At 34.3% G+C, this 18993-nt stretch overlaps 1 protein-coding gene across 1 annotated transcript; it reads left to right on the plus strand.

The window, feature by feature from the left end:
• Window positions 1–286: 286 nt before the first annotated feature.
• Window positions 287–12964, plus strand: LOC133302342 (purple acid phosphatase 23). The gene is made up of 8 exons (XM_061502105.1): window positions 287–564; window positions 971–1162; window positions 2094–2430; window positions 3066–3283; window positions 3388–3578; window positions 10643–10924; window positions 12376–12498; window positions 12860–12964. The coding sequence occupies exons 1-8, from the start codon at window positions 312–314 to the stop codon at window positions 12962–12964; spliced, it is 1701 nt and encodes a 566-aa protein (XP_061358089.1). The 5' UTR covers window positions 287–311.
• Window positions 12965–18993: the final 6029 nt, after the last annotated feature.

Here is an 18993-nt window from a genome sequence, read left to right on the forward strand (position 1 = left end):
CTTAGCACATTATGATAATGTGATGTGATACGTTTTCCATATATATCTATAAAAAAGAAGAAGAAGAAGAAGTTGAAAACAAGCAGCATATTCCAATGCTATAACGGAGATGCCGATGTTCATGTGTCAACCAACTATTAACATATCATTGTTTCTTCAAATTCAAGTCTTTCACGCCATGATCTTAATACTTCATTATATCCTTCAAGGACAATAACATAAAACAACATATTCAACATCCTCGGAAACATAAAAAAACAGTTTCATTCATTGATTCATATTCAGTTTTTGTCTGCATTGGATCCAACCCAATGAAAATCTTCACTTTTTGCATGTCACTGGCCACCGTTTTGGTCATGGCAGTGAGTGAGACTCCTATACCCACCACTCTTGATGGCCCATTTGACCCGGTGACTCGCCGGTTCGACTCATCACTTCGACGAGGCAGTGATGACTTGCCCATGACTCATCCAAGGCTCAGAAAGAATGTTACTTCAAATTTCCCTGAACAGATTGCTCTTGCAATTTCTTCACCAACCTCTATGTGGGTTTCTTGGGTTACTGGTACTTTTTCTCCTCAACTCAGAATTTCCAAAGATTATTATTATTATTATTATTTTTTGCTAGAAGAATTTGCAAAGATTTATTTGGTCTCTTTATATGATCCATTTGTATCCAACTATTCACCCAATTTGAAAAATTTATGGAAAAGTTCAAAAATTCGTTTAATCTTTTATTACTTATCTCCCTTTTTTTTTAATATTTTATCACTTACCTTGTATGTGGTTTTTTTATCCAAGTCCACAATTAACACGGTTAGTAATTTAACTATCTTGTCCATTTTATCCCTGTTTTGTCTACGTTAAAAACATTAATCTATTATTCAAATTTTGGTCAAAAGTTAAAACCACTAAATTATTCTAAGTCATCAAGTTGTTACTTGGTTGTTCTCTTTTTTGTTTTGTATAAGGGGATGCACAGATTGGTCTCAATGTTACCCCAGTTGATCCTGCATCTGTTGGAAGTGAGGTGTGGTATGGGAAAGAGAGTGGCAAGTATCCAAGTGTTGGGAAAGGTGATTCAGTTGTTTACAGTCAGTTGTATCCCTTTGAAGGCCTCTGGAATTACACCTCGGGTATTATTCACCATGTGAGACTCCAAGGTATGTTGAGTCACTTGTTGTTCAAGCTTTTGCACAAATGGATTATAGTGTTTGTTTGGTACTGAGTAGGAAGTAGTGATCACTGATTCACTTAACTGTTGTTGATTGGTAAGCAAACAGAACTTTGTAGTCTGACAATTGCTTTGTATGTGACTAAGATAAGTGATATGGAGGATGCTATTGGTTGATTTTATAGAACCTATGTCAGATGTGTAGTGTACCTACTGGATAGTTTCACATCTATAACAAAGTGATGTGTTGCTTGTTTTTGAAGTTTTGAATATCCTAATGGTGGTATGACTGTTAAACTATTTAAAATGTAGAACAAATAATTTGCTCAGTTGGTTATCTTGAGTTCTTTGATGAATTGCTTCTCAAAATTTGATGTCTGGCTTATGACATAATTGGTAAAAAACAATAGTCGGTTATTGGATATGAGTATTCACTTGTCCAGTAAATTTGTGAAAGATAATTCTGTTGATAAAATTCTTTTAACTACAATTTTTTTTTTTGTATAATTGTATGGTCTCCAAAACTGTGCTTCTTTCTATATGCTGTGCATTACAGTCTGAAGTTCTGGCATATGTATAACTTTGTTCATTGGAGTTTCAAACTGCTCAGTTTTTGAACCATTTATGTTGTTCATTTACTATTCTTCTTCTAATCAGACCCCATATCATATAACAGTATCTAATCATATGTTGTTAAAGAGCATATTTGAAGTAAAAGTATCAGAATATGAAATGCTTGATGGCACTTATTTTCTGAATTTTTAAAGAGACAAACTATAAGATTCTTGTGATGATGTGTTGATAGTAAATTCTGTGTTACTGTATCAAAGCAAAAGGAATGGTATCAACTGAATAAGTGCAACGATCGCATTTGCTATTCAGTTTGGAGAAAGTTCAGAGATATTTCTTTCTTAATGTAGGTCTTGAACCTGGAACCAGATATTATTACAAATGTGGGGATAGTTCTCTTCCAGCCATGAGCCAAGAATATTATTTTGAGACTTTTCCAACACCTAGTCCAAATAATTATCCTGGTCGAATAGCAGTTATTGGAGATTTGGGCCTCACAAGCAATACTACAACAACTATTGATCATCTTATTAATAATGATCCTTCAATGATTTTAATGGTTGGAGATTTAACATATGCAAATCAGTATCTTACGACTGGTGGAAAGGGAGCTTCATGTTTTTCATGTGCATTTCCGGATGCACCTATCAGAGAGACATTTCAACCCCGATGGGATGGGTGGGGAAGGTAACCTACATTAAATTTTGAGTTCTATGCCAATAAAGAATGATGTAATCAGGTCTTAGCTGAAGCATACTAATTGTGTGTGAAAACCCCGATGAAATAGGTTTCTTGTAAGATTAAAAATCTGTTTCCTGCATTGTACAGAAATGTAAAACTTGTGTGACACAATTTATTAAAAATAACCTAGTAATCCCAAAATACTCAATGTCTAAATCTTCCAAAGTTACAATAAATACACAATATATTGTTCCATACACATAATAATCCTAACATCCATAATCTTTATCACAGTATTCTTATCCCATTTCCCATCAATATATTCTACTCTTCCAAGATCACCAGTTAACATTGATTAGCATTTTATAACATGGTCCAATGCTTAGCTAGAAGTTTCTTCTGTTTTGTTATTATACTGTGTTTTCTTTCATTTGGTAGTATGTTAGGCTTATACTCTACTGCAATTTAATACTTTTATTTGTCTATTTCTCAATGTTGTTAATTATTATATCCATGATGCGCTTCTTAGACCAACATATGGGGGAAAATGGTGTGAAATATTAAATCTTATTCGAATAGTAATCATCTGTTGGTTGGAAAATTCTGTTGGCATGATCATTCATTGGTTTTTGAAACATCAGGTTTATGGAGCCTTTGACCTCAGAAGTTCCCATGATGGTTATTGAAGGGAATCATGAGATTGAACCTCAAGCTGGTGGAATCACGTTCAAATCATACTTGACTAGATTCGCAGTTCCTGCTGAAGAAAGTGGCTCTAAAAGTAACTTCTACTACTCTTTTGATGCTGGGGGCATACACTTTATAATGTTGGGAGCGTATGTTGATTACAATAGTACTGGTAAGTGATAACTGATACAGTCTATTTTACCTTACGTAAACCAGTAAATATGTAAAAGTTTAGATGGTCTCAACTTGATGTGCTTCATTGGATCTTCGATGTAGGTGCACAGTTTGCATGGCTGAAACGAGATCTGCAAAATATGAGCCGTAGTGTTACCCCTTGGTTAGTAGCTGCATGGCATTCTCCTTGGTATAACAGCTATGCTTCACACTACCAAGAGTTTGAGTGTATGAGATTGGAAATGGAAGCACTTCTCTATCAATACAGGGTTGACATTGTTTTTAATGGTCATGTAAGTTAAATTCACTCTATCTCATTGTTATCAGTTTTAGAACATTAGTTTGTAAACATAATGTTCCAAATATCGAAGATCTTACGCAGTTTTACATAGTTTTTTTTTTTTTTGTCTAGTTAATTTATTGTAGGATTAGATAAATGTGAGAAATACATTATTTGCCTGCCTAAAAATCTAAAACGAGCATTTATGTAGATGAATTTAATCCGTGGATGTTCTATTCTCTTGTTAATTTAATTCTACTTAGGAAGTTGTTAAAATATGTAATGTTATAAACCTTCTTTCTAGAAATCTCGTGGATATCTAATCTTGCACACAGTTGTTTCAGTTAAATTATTCTTTGGTTCATATGCAATACTGATCACAGCACTTGATCGATTTTCCCCAAAGGGGAAGGATATATATCTAGGCTGTTACAAGAGAGAAAAAGGTGGGTGGAGTTTGTATTATTGAATGTCTGTCTGTGGCAACCCCTGTTTTTAGGTTGTTGAACTTTTCAAATAATCAGAACATGACCATAATCATCTGAACACTACTTCTGCCTCAGAGCTGTCCGGGTAGTTATGCTGAATATCATGTGATTTGGGGATTAGGTTGAGGAATTTGGAGAGGAAATAGGGAAGCTCTCAAGGCTAGGTTGTTGCTTTGGAGTGGAGTTTTTCCTTTCTTTCTATGTTTGTTATACTGGTTATTGTCACTGTAATTGTCTTGTAGGAGCTTGCTCCAGTGAACTATCGAATTAATACAAGTAAAATGCTGTTATATTCTCTATCATTTGTTGTCATTTTGCTGATAAATTGTTAGGATCCATCAATTTGGTATCAGAGCACTTCCGATCTAGGGGGTGCTTTTTGGTCCAGATCTGAAAAAAAAAAAATGGAAAACAGAATCACGAAAGTGGGTAGGTGCATATTCTGAGAGTTAGGATAAAAGGAGAATGTGTGGAGTGTGGTAGACATGAATTGAGTATTGGTTTAGTGGGGAATTTGGGGATCTCTAGGGAGCTCTTGGAGCCTAGGTATGTTGCTTTGAGGGGGAGTCGAGGTCTTTGGGGTTTATTTTCTGCCATTAGTGTTTGTAAATAGTGTTGTAAATAATATTGATTTAGTTATTATTTAGTTTATTGTTGTATTGGGCCAAGCCCTTTGTTGTATTGGGCCAAGGCCTTTAGGTTAAAAGTAGGTCACATTTTCTCTATAAATAGAGAATCCCTTGTACATATTATTTACAATTCTAAAATATATCAGAATACCCTTTTTCAAGTTGGTATCAGAGCTCTCGATCTTGAGGGCTCTGCTTCCGCGCCTACGAAACCCTTTTTTTGTTTTCCATCTCTCGCTGCCATCAGCCGCCACCGGAAAAATTTTCCAGGGACCTCTTGGACCGAGAGATCACTGCTTCTCTTTGTTTTTCTCTCATCTTCCTCAATAACAAGACCCCAAACTGAACCGTTCCACGTCACCTCCAAACAGAAGCGTTTTTCACTAACCAAGAACACTGTTCATCGCGATTGACCTTCTTTTTGGCGGCCATTCAACTCCGATCAGCCCCAGATAGGTTCGCAACCCTTGGACGACCTTCGCCTGAAAAGCCCAGCCCGATCGGACGTCAGACGCGCCTCCACGCGCCGCTTCTTTCCCTGCGCGTGAATCTCACGCGCCGCCAGCTTCACCGGCGCGTGACAGCGCGTGACGGTTGCTATTGGCTGCGGACCGGTGCAGTCTTGACCGACTCTCCAAGCTCGTTCTGGATCTGTGCTCACCTCTTTGATCGGACCTCGTTTGGTAATTTTTCGTGATTTTTTGGCTTCTTGGTACTATTCCTTGAGTTGTTTTGCAGTATGGCCGCTTCCGACGGTGATTCAACTCTAAACTTATCTGAAAAAAATTCTACCTCATCTGTGGTGACCCCTCTTGGTCACAATGATCTTCCAAATCTACATCAGAGTTATCGATTTGACGGATCAAATTATTTGTCATGGTCTCAGTTCATTCGTACTACCATCAAGAGTCGCAATAAGATTGCTCATCTTGATGGCCCTGCTCCTGCTGCCACGGATCCCGATTTTGCTGTTTGGGATAATGAGGATTCTCTTATCATGACTTGGTTGTGGAATTCGATGACTCCTGAAGTGGGTCGTCATTGTATGTTCTTGTCTTCTGCTATGGAGATTTGGGAAACTGTCCGCTCCACTTATTCCTTGAAACAGGATATGGCTGCGCGCTATGAATTGCGCAATAAAATATTCACTACAAAACAAGATTCTTTATCCGTGACTGAGTACTATGGCACCTTGAAGGAGTTATGGACTGAACTTGATCAATTTCAGAGTTTGAAGATGAAATGTACTGCAGATGCTACTGCTTTAGCCAAGGAGGTAGAAAATGAGCGTATTTTTGATTTTCTTGCTGGTTTGAATTCCGAGTATGATCCTATTCGGGTTCAGATACTTGGCAAAGAAACTTTTCCATCCCTTTCTGCTGTTTTCAATACTGTTCGGGGAGAGGAGAATCGTCGGGGTGTTATAATGAACCCTGATAAATCTGTCATGTTATCATCAAAAGATGGTGCTGCTTCTAAACCCACTGATGGGTCTGCTATGATTTCAACAAAAAAAGATGGTTCTACTTACAGGAGTTCCTTTCCAAAATATTCTGATGGAGCATCTTCTAGACCTAAGAAAGATGATCGCTGGTGTTCTTATTGTAAAAGAACAGGTCATATCAAGGATCTATGCTATCGCCTCCATGGAAAACAAACTGTCTTAGAAAAGATGGCAAGGATGCGTGGTCAAGCGCATTTTACTTCTTCTGATACAGCTCCTACACCTAATGAGACCCAACCTGCATTTCGTCCAGATGAGTTGGAACGACTTCGAACCATACTTGATTCTCTGAGTAAGCCATCTGGTACTAGTGATTTGGCTATGACTGGTATGAGCTCCAAAATTTCTTCTTTTCTTACTTCATGTATTGATTTTAAACATTCTTGGGTTGTTGATTCTGGTGCTACTGATCATATGGCTTGTTGTGCTGACCCCTTTGTTTCTTATAACCCTACCATTGGCACTCATACGATAGCCGTAGCTGATGGCTCCCATACATCAGTTGCGGGTTCTGGTAACATAAAATTACAGCCTTCCTTACATCTCAAAGATGCTCTTCATGTCCCTAAACTTTCTACTAATCTTCTTTCTATTCATAAAATTACAAAAGATTTAAATTGCACTGTAACCTTCTTTCCTACTCACTGTGTTTTTCAGGATCTCGCCACAGGGAAGACGATTGGGGGTGCTAAAGAGCAAGGTGGGCTGTATTATCTGGTGTCACAATCTCCTGCAACTCATGTTAAGGATCACATCTTACTGTCACATGGCCAGTCAACTGCTGATTCTCTGATTTGGCTTCATCATAAGCGCTTGGGACATCCTCCATTTAGTTTACTCAAGTCTTTATTTCCGTCTTTGTTTTTGTCTAAGTCTGTTGAGTCTTATCATTGTGATGTTTGTGAGTTTGCTAAGCATCATCGTGTGTCTTTCCCTTCTAGTATTACTAAAAGTGTTGAACCTTTTGATCTTATTCATTCTGATGTTTGGGGTCCTTCTAAGGTCCCTCGTTCTTCTGGAAATAAATGGTTTGTTTCTTTTATTGATGATTGCACTCGTGTAACTTGGGTTTACTTAATGCATGAAAAGTCTGAGGTACCAAAACTGTTCTTTCAATTTTATAAAATGATTGAGACTCAATTTTGTAAAAAAATCAAAAGACTAAGGACAGATAATGGTACTGAATATGTCAATCACTCTTTTCCCAATTTATACAAAATCAAGGTATGATTCATGAACTTACATGTGTAGACACCCCTCAACAAAATGGGGTTGCTGAAAGGAAAAATCGTCACCTTCTTGAAGTTACTCGTGCCTTATTGTTTCAAACACATGTACCCAAATGCTATTGGGGAGATGCCATTCTTACTGCAGCATTCTTGATCAATCGTCTACCCACTCGGGTTCTCGATCATGTAAGTCCTATTCACTCCATGACTTCTTTTTTTTCTTCTATTCCAACTTTGCAAAGTCTTCCTCCTCGAGTGTTTGGGTGTGTTGTCTTTGTTCATATTCATAAACAGCATCGCAGTAAGTTGGATCCTAGGGCTCTTAAATGTGTCTTCCTTGGATATGCTCCTGATAAGAAGGGCTACAAGTGTTATCACCCTGGAAGTCGGAAATTTTTTGTTTCTATGGATGTTACATTTCAGGAATCTGAGTCCTTTTTCCAAGGTCCTCATCTTCAGGGGGAGAATGATTCACCAGAAGACTCATCACCTTCCTTCTTTGAAACTTCAGTGTCTACTCCTTCACCTGTGTCAGTGTCTCTTCCTCTTGTTCCTGTTCCTAATGTGTCTGTGACTGATCCTCCTATGACTGATACATCAAGTACACAAGAGATACGGAAGATTGTAACACCTGAATTGGTATATCAAAGAAGGAAACAACCCACATTGCCTCAACAGCAACCTCAATCGTCTGAACCACTGGTAAGTCCTGAATCTCATATTTCTGATCATGATACTTCTGATGACTTACCCATTACTACTGCTTCTGATGATTTACCCATTGCTTTAAGAAAAGGAAAAAGATCTTGTTCCAAGAAATCTTGTTCTTCCTGTCCCTCTTGTACTCAATACCCTATCTCCCATTTTGTTTCCTCTGCTAATCTTTCTGTGCAGCACAAAAGCTTTGTTTCAGCACTAGATTCTACTTCAATCCCAAAATCAGTACATGAAGCTTTGAGAGATGGGAATTGGGCTCAAGCCATGCAAGAGGAGATGAATGCGTTGGAGAAAAATAAAACATGGGAGGTTATTGATAGACCCAACGGAAAGAAAGCAGTAGGGTGCAGATGGGTTTATACCCTAAAATATAATTCTGATGGCACTCTTGAGAGATACAAGGCTCGATTAGTCGCCAAAGGTTACACTCAAACCTATGGCATTGATTATGAAGAAACCTTTGCTCCAGTTGCAAAAATGAATACAGTGAGAATCTTGTTGTCCCTTGCTGCCCATTACAATTGGGATATAAATCAATTTGATGTGAAAAATGCTTTCCTCAATGGTGAGTTAGAAGAAGAAGTCTACATGGAAATCCCGCCTGGTTGTGATTCTGTGAAGGGGGAAAATAAAGTTTGTCGATTAAAAAAGGCCTTGTATGGATTGAAGCAGTCACCTCGTGCTTGGTTTGGGAGGTTTACTAAGGTTATGATGACCTTAGGATATAGACAGAGTCAAGGAGATCACACTCTTTTCTTTAAGCACTCCCAAAACGGGAAGCTTACTGTGCTCCTTGTATATGTTGATGATATTATTATCACAGGTAATGATTTTGTGGAGAGACAGATTCTGCAGACACGACTTGCCTCTGAGTTCGAAGTCAAAGACCTTGGGAAACTGAGATATTTCCTAGGGATAGAAGTAGCTCATTCAAGCAAAGGAATTTTTATCAGCCAAAGGAAATATGTTCTTGATCTTCTCAAAGAAGCAGGAAAGCTCGGGTGTAAACCCTCTAATACTCCTATTGAGCAGAATCACAAGATGGGCTATGAAGAAGAGAGTCCTCCAGTTGATAAAGGACAATATCAACGACTAGTTGGGAAATTGATATATATGGCCCATACTAGACCAGACCTAGCTTATGTTGTTAGTGTTGTCAGTCAGTTTATGCACAATCCAAAGGAAAAACACATGCAGGCTGTAGAGAGAATTCTTCAGTATCTTAAAGGTACTCCTGGTAAAGGATTGTTATTCCGACGTGATGGCAATCTATCTTTAGAAGTCTACACAGATGCTGATTATGCTGGATCCATGACTGACCGTCGTTCTACCACTGGTTATTGCATGTTTCTTTGCGGTAACTTGGTGACATGGAGAAGTAAGAAACAAGATGTGGTTGTCAGATCAAGTGCAGAAGCTGAATTTCGAGCTATGGCTCAAGGCATTTGTGAGTTACTGTGGCTGAAAATTGTACTTGATGATCTCAAAATAAAATGTGAGGGACCTATGAAACTGCTATGTGATAATAAGTCCGCTATTTGTATAGCTCATAATCCAGTTCAACATGATCGGACTAAACATATTGAGGTCGACCGCCATTTCATCAAAGAGAAACTTGATAGCGGGTTGATTACCACTCCATACATTCCCACTGGGCGTCAATTAGCTGATCTATTAACAAAGGGGCTTCCTTCAGACAGATTTCAAGAACTTACTAGCAAGCTCGGAATGATAAATATCTATTCCTCAGCTTGAGGGGGAGTGTTGTAAATAATATTGATTTAGTTATTATTTAGTTTATTGTTGTATTGGGCCAAGCCCTTTGTTGTATTGGGCCAAGGCCTTTAGGTTAAAAGTAGGTCACATATTCTCTATAAATAGAGAATCTCTTGTACACATTATTTACAATTCTAAAATATATCAGAATACCCTTTTTCAAGTAATAGCTTGTCTCAATTTATGTTTTTCACAAATTTACAGTCCAATTCAGTGTTATTTTTTAGGTTCCATCATTTAACTTTTCAAATAATCAGAACATGACCATAATCATCTGAACATATTACGTCTGCCTCAGAGCTGTCCGGGTAGTCTTGGTTTTCGTTAGGGAATAGTTTACAACTCTATTAATGTGAGGATTTCCATTAGTTGAGATTAACAATGAATTCAGAATCTGAGTTATACACAATAATTTTAGATGACCAATTAATAAATCTTTTGATGAATGATGAATGTATATGTCTATTTGACAGTTGCATCCTGTCCATGCACAATTGGTTCCAAAGGATAGGATTTCGTAGCTTAACTTTATTCCTGTTGTTAAGAATTTAAGATCATATTATTTTCTTTGATGCTTATTCCATTTTCTGCACCTAAAAGGATTGGAGAATGCTATACTTTTTGAAGGGTCGGAAAGAATTATCTGCTATGGTGTTTTCTTAAACAAAGCTCATTTTAGATGTAGTTTTCTCCTATTGTTCACATAAGCAGTGTTTATGTTGTCCATCTTGCAGGTTCATGCTTATGAGCGGATGAATAGAATATACAATTACACGTTGGATCCTTGTGGACCTGTTTACATAACTGTTGGAGATGGTGGAAATATTGAGGAAGTAGATGTTGATCATGCAGATGACCCTGGAAAGTGTCCTTCAGCTGGAGATAACATACCAGAATTTGGAGGAGTTTGCCATTCAAATTTTTCCTTTGGTCCTGCCAAAGGCAACTTTTGTTGGAACAAACAACCTGAGTGGAGTGCATTTAGAGAAAGCAGTTTTGGACATGGGATACTTGAGGTAAAGTCTTCAGATTGTGAACCTTTATATATTCTTTATTGCTATTGTAGACTAGCCTCTAGGTTTAGTTAACTCAATCACTTATTGATTTTTTCCTATTGATCTAGCCTTTGAATTTGAATATCAATAATGATGCTACTCTTGTATTATGCCTATGTAATTCATTACGAGTGAGCATTATCATCATATCATAGGCGTTTGGATGTCATTATGAGTAAATATATTTATACTGATAATTAGGTTAAGTACTAGTATAGTACTACTAATGCAACCCCAAGTTCAATGAAATAATAAGAATACTAACCCTAATTAAATAAGAAATATAACAAATTAGGAAACAATTCTTATATTTCTTCCTTAATTAGATAATTAATTGATTCCAAAATGTATTGTAAAAATATTTTAAGACAATCTAAAGATGTCCTAAATATATTCCAAAATGTTAATGTTGAATTTTCTTATTACCTTCAAACTAGCAAGTATCTTGTGCATTGTATATGTATTTTTAAATTTAGGAAAATTTAAATAATATAAATCAAAAGAAAAAATATTTAAGAGAAAAAATATTTGAAATTATAAAAAGGATATGTATAATTTATTCAATAGATTTTGAATTTAAAATTTAAAAGAAGAGAAGTTAAGAATGACTTGTCATTTTTTCAAAGGGGAGGGAGGGGGTAGATTAAAAGATTGAGCCACTTTCAAGCGAGTGTACTCTAATTTAAAATATAGACATGGATTGCTTAAAAATATCTGACTCTTGATACAATTAATATATGCATAATCTTATCCATAGAAATTTGATATTTGATTAAGTGGATAAATATGGAATAATCAAATAAATAAGGAATTGAATAAGCAAATTTTGGAATTATCTAAGCATATTTTATTTGTAACTAATAAGGAGAAAAAAGGAAGCTGAAAGTGAATTGGAAGTATATTCAAAGTAAAAGAAAGGACATGTGGTTTTCTATGAAGAAACTGTGTTTGATGGAGAAAGAGAGTATGTAAAGAAATTATCTCATTCTCAATAGTGAGTAGTTTAATTTATTATATAGTGGTAGATAGTTATGAGATTCAGCTATTGTTTTAAAAATTTTCTACATAATGACATCTTAATGGATATGTATGCAAATATACCAAGGAGAACCACACAAAACCTCTCTATTCCATTCTGTCATATTCCATATTGCTTGTATGCCAAAAACTACCTTATGATATGCTTCTTAAGTGAGTTTGTCTATAAAGTGAGCAAGTAAAGGTATATCCATCCTTCATTCAATTTTGGAAGATATTAAAGTACTAAAAAAATCTTGCTGTATTTTGGATATAATATCACATTTAGTTTTCTGTCTTATTTATGACATGGAATCATGGATGCAGTCCATTAATTCTCATCTATATGATATTTAGTTCTTCCCTTAAAAAAATTATCGTTGTATTTATTGCAGGTTGTGAATGCTACATATGCATTATGGACATGGCACCGAAATCAAGATATGTATAAAGACAATGCTGTTGGTGACCAAATATACATTGTCCGGCAGCCTAAATTGTGCTTGAAAGATTTAAATGTATTAGTTTCATACTGAAGCTTTAGTCTGCCAAAGGTTTTTCCTGATTATGAAATTATGTGTGAGGATTTTATTGCTTTCCATTTTGTCTTAATCCATTTTTTGAAAATTTTATAGATGTAATTTCATTTTGACCACTTTTCTATGAGACAAATGGAAAGCTATTTTGATTGACTTAAAAAATTCATGATGTTTTGCATTGATAAAATGTCCCTAATGGGGGTATAAATCTGAAAAGATGTTTTGCCTTTTTAAAAAATTATAGATGTTTTGCTTTGTCTTAATTGTGACAAGCTAAAAAGATTTAATTTATTTTTTGTATGAGTGTTGATTTAATCTTCATTTGCCTTTGTTGTTGCAGGTACAGCCCCCTCAGCAATCACCTCCACCCCATTCATCCCCTCCCTCTGCTGCTCCCAACAGCCTCTGTCAGGTAAGCTCCATTATGTTTGCTTCATCACTCTAAAGCCATATTTTTTATCATGAAAAAAGAAATGGAATCCAACTAATTCAATTTGATCAACCAGGAATTCTCTATCATATCACATTTCCTTGGGGTTCTCTTTATATACGGTCTATATTCTCAGGTACATCAAATCTCAGTTCTGTGAAAGAGCATAGAAATTTCTTTGCTTATGTGCATTGTCTTCATATGACAAAGTTGAATATTCAGTGAGTTCTGTTTTGTTAATGTTGAAAAGACTATTGTTCTCTTTAGCTTCTTTAGCTTCTTCAGCTTCTGATTGTTTTCTTTTCTCTTTTTTTGAAGATGGGCTGGAACTAGATTTTGTACAATCACTCATCTAAATATTGCAAAATAATGGTGAGGTGTAACTTCATTAAGTTTCACTTGTTTTCTATTTTTTTCTTCCTTTCTCACTTTCCCCTCTCCATGTCATATCTGTTTGGTCAATTTGTCCTGAGTCTTTTATTCATCTTACTTCTTTTGTGGTTTTTTGAATAAAGGAAATAAGGATTTGTACATGAAATGAATCAGATTTTTGTAATTAGAGATTTTGTTTGTACTTGTCAACTTGTAATCCATTGTTCAGGCTTCAAAATGTGTGTAACTTGAGCAAAGATAGGTTAAGCATTTCCATCACAGGGATACTTTGCCATGGTGCATGTAACATACATTGCTCTTTTTTTTTTCATTTTCTGTTGTGTAAGATTGAATACATCAGAAAAAGATCCATTGGAACTGGGAAAGCCATTGAATCTTGTTGAAAGATTATGTGAAGCGTGAACATCCTTTATGTATGTGAGTGTTTATATGGAGTGCCCAAATATGCATGTGACAGTTTTCACAAAAATTTCACTAAATCTTCAACTTTTGGAAGCCTTTGCTACTTTATGGTTTTTTATTGCTAAGTTCAAGTAGTATACGTTGAACCAGTAGTAACTAATAAATAATTTAATCAAGGGATAAATCTAACCAATACCACTTAATTACTTAAATAGTGGAAACGAAACAGCCAGAAATCTTGTCAACATTTTTGCTAGAATAAGTTGATATTGTTATTTTCTCTTGAATAAATGAATGGTCTCCACCAATTTATCTAATAACCATCTTTGAATCTTGACAAATTCTAACTCAATTATGTTAATTTCTTTAATTTTTTAAGTTTGATTGAAATAATTGTTTATTAATATAAAAAGTAAAATCAGTTGAGTTGACAAATATCTGCCGTTTGAGAACATGAATACATTATCACAATGTCATTTGCATAATTTCTATTATATTATTTTTACACCATCTCTTTTGTAGGTAATAGAGCAATATAAACACTTTTTTAATATGCATTTTCTGTTTTTTTTTTTATTTCTAAAACAAATAATTGTAGTAAAAGTAATTATGCAAGAATCATTTTTCATATTCTATGCTCTCATAATCAATGGTAGTAGGAGTATTAAGATTGAGTTTGATGTAATTTACATATCACTTCATTTGCACCATTCTCATACCTTATATTAGATGATAAAATAAGAAAAAGAGTAAAGGTCACTAACAAAAAATACAATCCTCATTTTAGTCCTTTACAAAAAAAAATTAGTCCCGAGGTTCCTAAAAAATTCAAAGTAGACCTATTTAGTTAAAATCGTGATCCCTCACAAATTCAAAAAAGACCCACATTAGTCCCTCAAAAGGACAAAAATGGGTCCACTTTGAATTTCATAGGCACCAGACGACTAATTTTTTTTGTAAGTGACTAAAGTGAGGACCGTATTTTTTGTTAGGGACTCAAAATTGACTTTACTCTAAAAAATAATAAACTTCTCAATATATATATATATATATAAGTCTTACTCTCCATCATAGTCATTGATTTTCGTCCATCCAACAGTTATAATTTAGTAAGTTATATTAATTAATTAATTAATTATTAATTACACTATAAATGACAATCGTTGATTTTCGTCCATCAACGACTGAGACTGGGAGTAAGACTTAAAAATCTTACTCTAGAGTCAAAAGAACCCTCTCTTATACACATATAAAAATGTGTGTTACTCACATTTTTTTCTTTCTTCTTCTCAAAAGCCCTATATGAGTTTTATACACTTTTATATATATAGAAATAATTTCATTTCTTACAAGATAAGAAATGTCAAACCCTATTTTTATTAATTTTCACAAACAATTGGCCAAGTTTAATGGCTGTCCAAATAACCCAACAAAAAAAGTACAACTAAGGCCGATAAAGTTATTTTTAATAACTCATAACATAAGACAAAGATCCAACCACACGCATTAGGCTACAGATTCAGCTGACACTATCACAACACAATGGCGCCCAAAAACTACGAAGCAAACTTATTAGGGAGGCGTTTGGTTTGGGTATTCCTATAAAATAGCTAGATACCACTAAGTGGCATTTTCTTGATCACATTTGGTTCACGATTTTTAAAAATTTAACGAGCAAACTTATTTGTTCATCCTTTATCAATTGTGAGGAAAATCAGATGACAAACATAGATGAAAAATGCCACTCACAATGTGATATTGTAAGAGGACCGGGTAAATTGATAAAAGAGAACGAGAGACGTGATGGATATACCTTTTCTAACCTAACCTCATCAGTTTGCTCATATTTGCCAAGGTTACTTTTGTCAATTTTTAAAATTTAAAAAGGGTTACTTTTGTCATTTTATACCAATATTTTATCCTCAACCAAACATAAACTTACAAAACTTTAATCAATTTATCCGGTAATATTTCGTCCAACCAAACAACTTTTTTTCAACTTTACCAGCAAATTTACTTTCTCATATTTTCCCCAGTAATTACATTTATCTAGTAAAAAAAAATTTCTCCTCTATCAAACACCCCCTAGGGTTTTATTACTTTTCTTTCACAAAAGATAACTTCTCACATATTCTTTCATTTTAATTTTTGCATCCCCTCTTTTTTTTCTTTCTTATAATGGTGGGATCCATCCATCTTACTTTTATAATATAAGATAATTATCTCCTCACAAGCACCAACACACCATTGTTTAAAAAATTTGTGTGTCGGACACGTGTCAGACACTGACACGCTATGACACATTTTTCAACACACAATCAATGCTCCGACATATTTTTTTTTTAAGTCTTAGTTTTATTTTATTAATTAAATATAAAAAAAATTTATAAATCAATTTTTTTCTGTTATGAAATTTGACATGAAAAATTAACAAAGTACGAAAAATTATTTTTGTTTATATTTATGTTATGAAATTTGAAGTTTTGATTGATTATATAACTTATTATGGACTGTTATATGTATTAAATATACATTATATTATATATATTAAAAATTTTATTTAATATCAAAACATGTCTCAACGTGTCAAAATATGACATTTTTTAAAATTAACGTGTCGGCATGTCGTGTCGTATCCCATGTTCCGTGTCGGTGTCGGTGCATCATAGATTATCTCCTATGAAAGGAGAATAATATTTACCATTATTCACAAATCATTCATTGTTGTTATAAGTTTCACGAGTTTAGCTATAAATTTTATAATTAGTAACAATTTAAGAACATAAATAAAAAATGTTTTTAAAAAAAGAATGGATCTCTACTTTTGGGCCCATTGAGAACAGAGAAGCAATGTTGTTAAATTGTATCATTTGTTCGAATTTTTTTAATCGTGTATAGTAATTAGTAACAACCTCCTTGCTTTGCTAGATTGGAGGCTTTGAAAGTGAAATGGCTACCATCTATAAAAATACTTGATGAGGAGGAAGTAGATGGGATACTGGAGTACCTACTTCAGAACTCTCCATTGGCTAGAGTTGAGTTTATTTACTTTTGAGTTGAACTTGGATATAACGATAGTAGTAGACTTGCAAAAGGATGTTTCCCATGGATTGCAGGCATGGATATCAGCACACTCAAGTATGCTTGAAGTAGACTTGCAAAGTTTAGTTGATTGTTTAATATGAAGTAGACTTGCAAAGTTTAGTTGATTGTTTAATATGAGAAGGGACTAGGCTGACAACATGCCAATTGAACTCATTCGTTCAACCATTCTAATTTCCAAGTGAAGTATATAATTCAAAGATAGATATACTTTCAATTATTTTGCTTCAAAGATAAAGTCATTTTAAAAAAAAAAACTTTATCCATGCTTATCTAACACTTCTGAGTAACCCATGTTAAACTTGAAAGAAAAAAGTAAACAATGTTAAAAACATAAAGTCCCTTCATGTGAATGGACTAACTTCAATCTTTGAAATTAATGTGGCCATTGACAATTTCATAGGGGAACAATCACAAATTTTCCAACCTACATCTTTGATCTCTCATTGTGATTACATAGATGCCTTCTTACAACAAATGAAAAAAAAATAGAGAGGCTATAACGGTGGTTAAGAACCACTCTATTCCAGGTCCACTCAAAGGAAGCCACCAGCCATAACAGGAACATCTTTATCTTCTTTTGGGAATCTAGACAAAACAACTTTAGTTGTTTTCCTCCACCCGCGCAAAACATAATATATCATATCTGATTGGAGGATGTAGAACTAAGCAAACAATTATCTATAGGAATATGCATGTTCCCTTATTAAAGTGGCACAAGTAAACAGATAAATGTCATTACTATCATATGAATTAGGCAAATTTATATGAATTAGGCACAAGTAAGACTATTTACCACATTTCAAACTTGTTTATACGAGAAACTAGACCGTTCAACCAATAGCTACAAAAGAGCTTTCTAGACATAGATATTGAAGTAATCAACTTTATAAGCTTTAAGGTTTCCCCAAAAAATAAAGAAGAATGAAGACACAAACAATGTAGGTATAGTGCAAATCATCATTGCGAGATGCATTGGAAAAAGCAGAGAAATCATGTTCCCCAACATAATATTTTGCAGCTTCTCTCATGAGCTACTGAGTTTATACACACTATGATAAACAAAGTTCCTCTGAATGGGTATATAATGGTATCATTGTATATCTTGTAATGGTAAATTATATTTTTATTCATTAATAATGGAAAAGCGAACCTTTTAATATAGCTTAAGGCAAAAGGAATTTTAGAATACTTTTACAATATACTGGTTATCATTACACAAGTTCAAAACTTCATTTAAGAGCTCGTTTGGTTCAACTTTTGAAAGAAGTAACTTTTATCTCCTCCTTAATTTAAAAGTGCTTTTTATATAAGTTAAAGCTATTTATATTTTTATAAAAATATTTAATTTTAATAAAAATATTTAGCTTTTGACTTTTGCTTTTTTTAGAAGTTAAAATTTTTAGCTTCTGAAAAAAGTAAATTTTTGACTTTTTGTGATTTCTGTTTTTTTTTTTAAAAAAGTTGACATCCAAATGCATTAAAAATGAGAAGTGTTTTTTTTCAACAAAAAAAAATAACTTTTGAAGAAAAAAAAGTCTATCCAAACGGGCCCTTAATAGTTTGAGACTGTAAGCTTTTTCCAACATACATTTTGATGGCCAGAGTTAGACTACTTAAATAATGTGAGTTTAGCTAAATCACCCCAACAAATACAACTATGAAATTTATACGTTTCTGACCTTATATTGATAATTATCTTGATTTCAGCCGCTACAACATAGATCCCTTAAAAAAGTATTACATTTACTAAAAGCTCCACAAAAATTATATGACATCGGCTGTAAGTATTAACTCACATATACAAATTTAGAATGTTGAATCCCTGCTTTCCTATTGAATCTTTTGCCATAGTTACCAATTTTGATATTGCTTCTATTCACTATTCTATTTCTCCAAGTAAAGAGAAATCGGTAGGTAACCCACCAAACTAGAGGAGGATTTTGCTTGTAACCACTTTGATAATTTCTTATAAGATGATTTTTCGATGTCTAAAGTAATCCTTGAAGGCCTACATGGCAGCAAACCTGCACCGTCCCCTTTGAAGCATTACTCGCCGCAACCAAAACCTAAAAAAGCAAACAAGATGTTATCAAAAAAAAAAAAAAGCAAACAAGATAGCGAGATCAACTGAAGCGTTAAAGTTC

The sequence above is a fragment of the Gastrolobium bilobum genome, unplaced genomic scaffold (genome assembly GCF_033153095.1).
Source record: "Gastrolobium bilobum isolate Gb01-03AN ecotype WA unplaced genomic scaffold, APGP_CSIRO_Gbil_v1 utg10233, whole genome shotgun sequence".
Lineage (NCBI taxonomy): Eukaryota > Viridiplantae > Streptophyta > Magnoliopsida > Fabales > Fabaceae > Gastrolobium > Gastrolobium bilobum.

Bases quoted from the DNA above. Each gene is read 5' to 3' on its own strand.
- LOC133302342 (XM_061502105.1), top strand. From the start codon at position 312: ATGAAAATCTTCACTTTTTGCATGTCACTGGCCACCGTTTTGGTCATG. The intron at 2,431-3,065 runs GTAACCTACATT...TTGAAACATCAG, and splicing joins CGATGGGATGGGTGGGGAAG to GTTTATGGAGCCTTTGACCT. The intron at 10,925-12,375 runs GTAAAGTCTTCA...TATTTATTGCAG, and splicing joins TTGGACATGGGATACTTGAG to GTTGTGAATGCTACATATGC.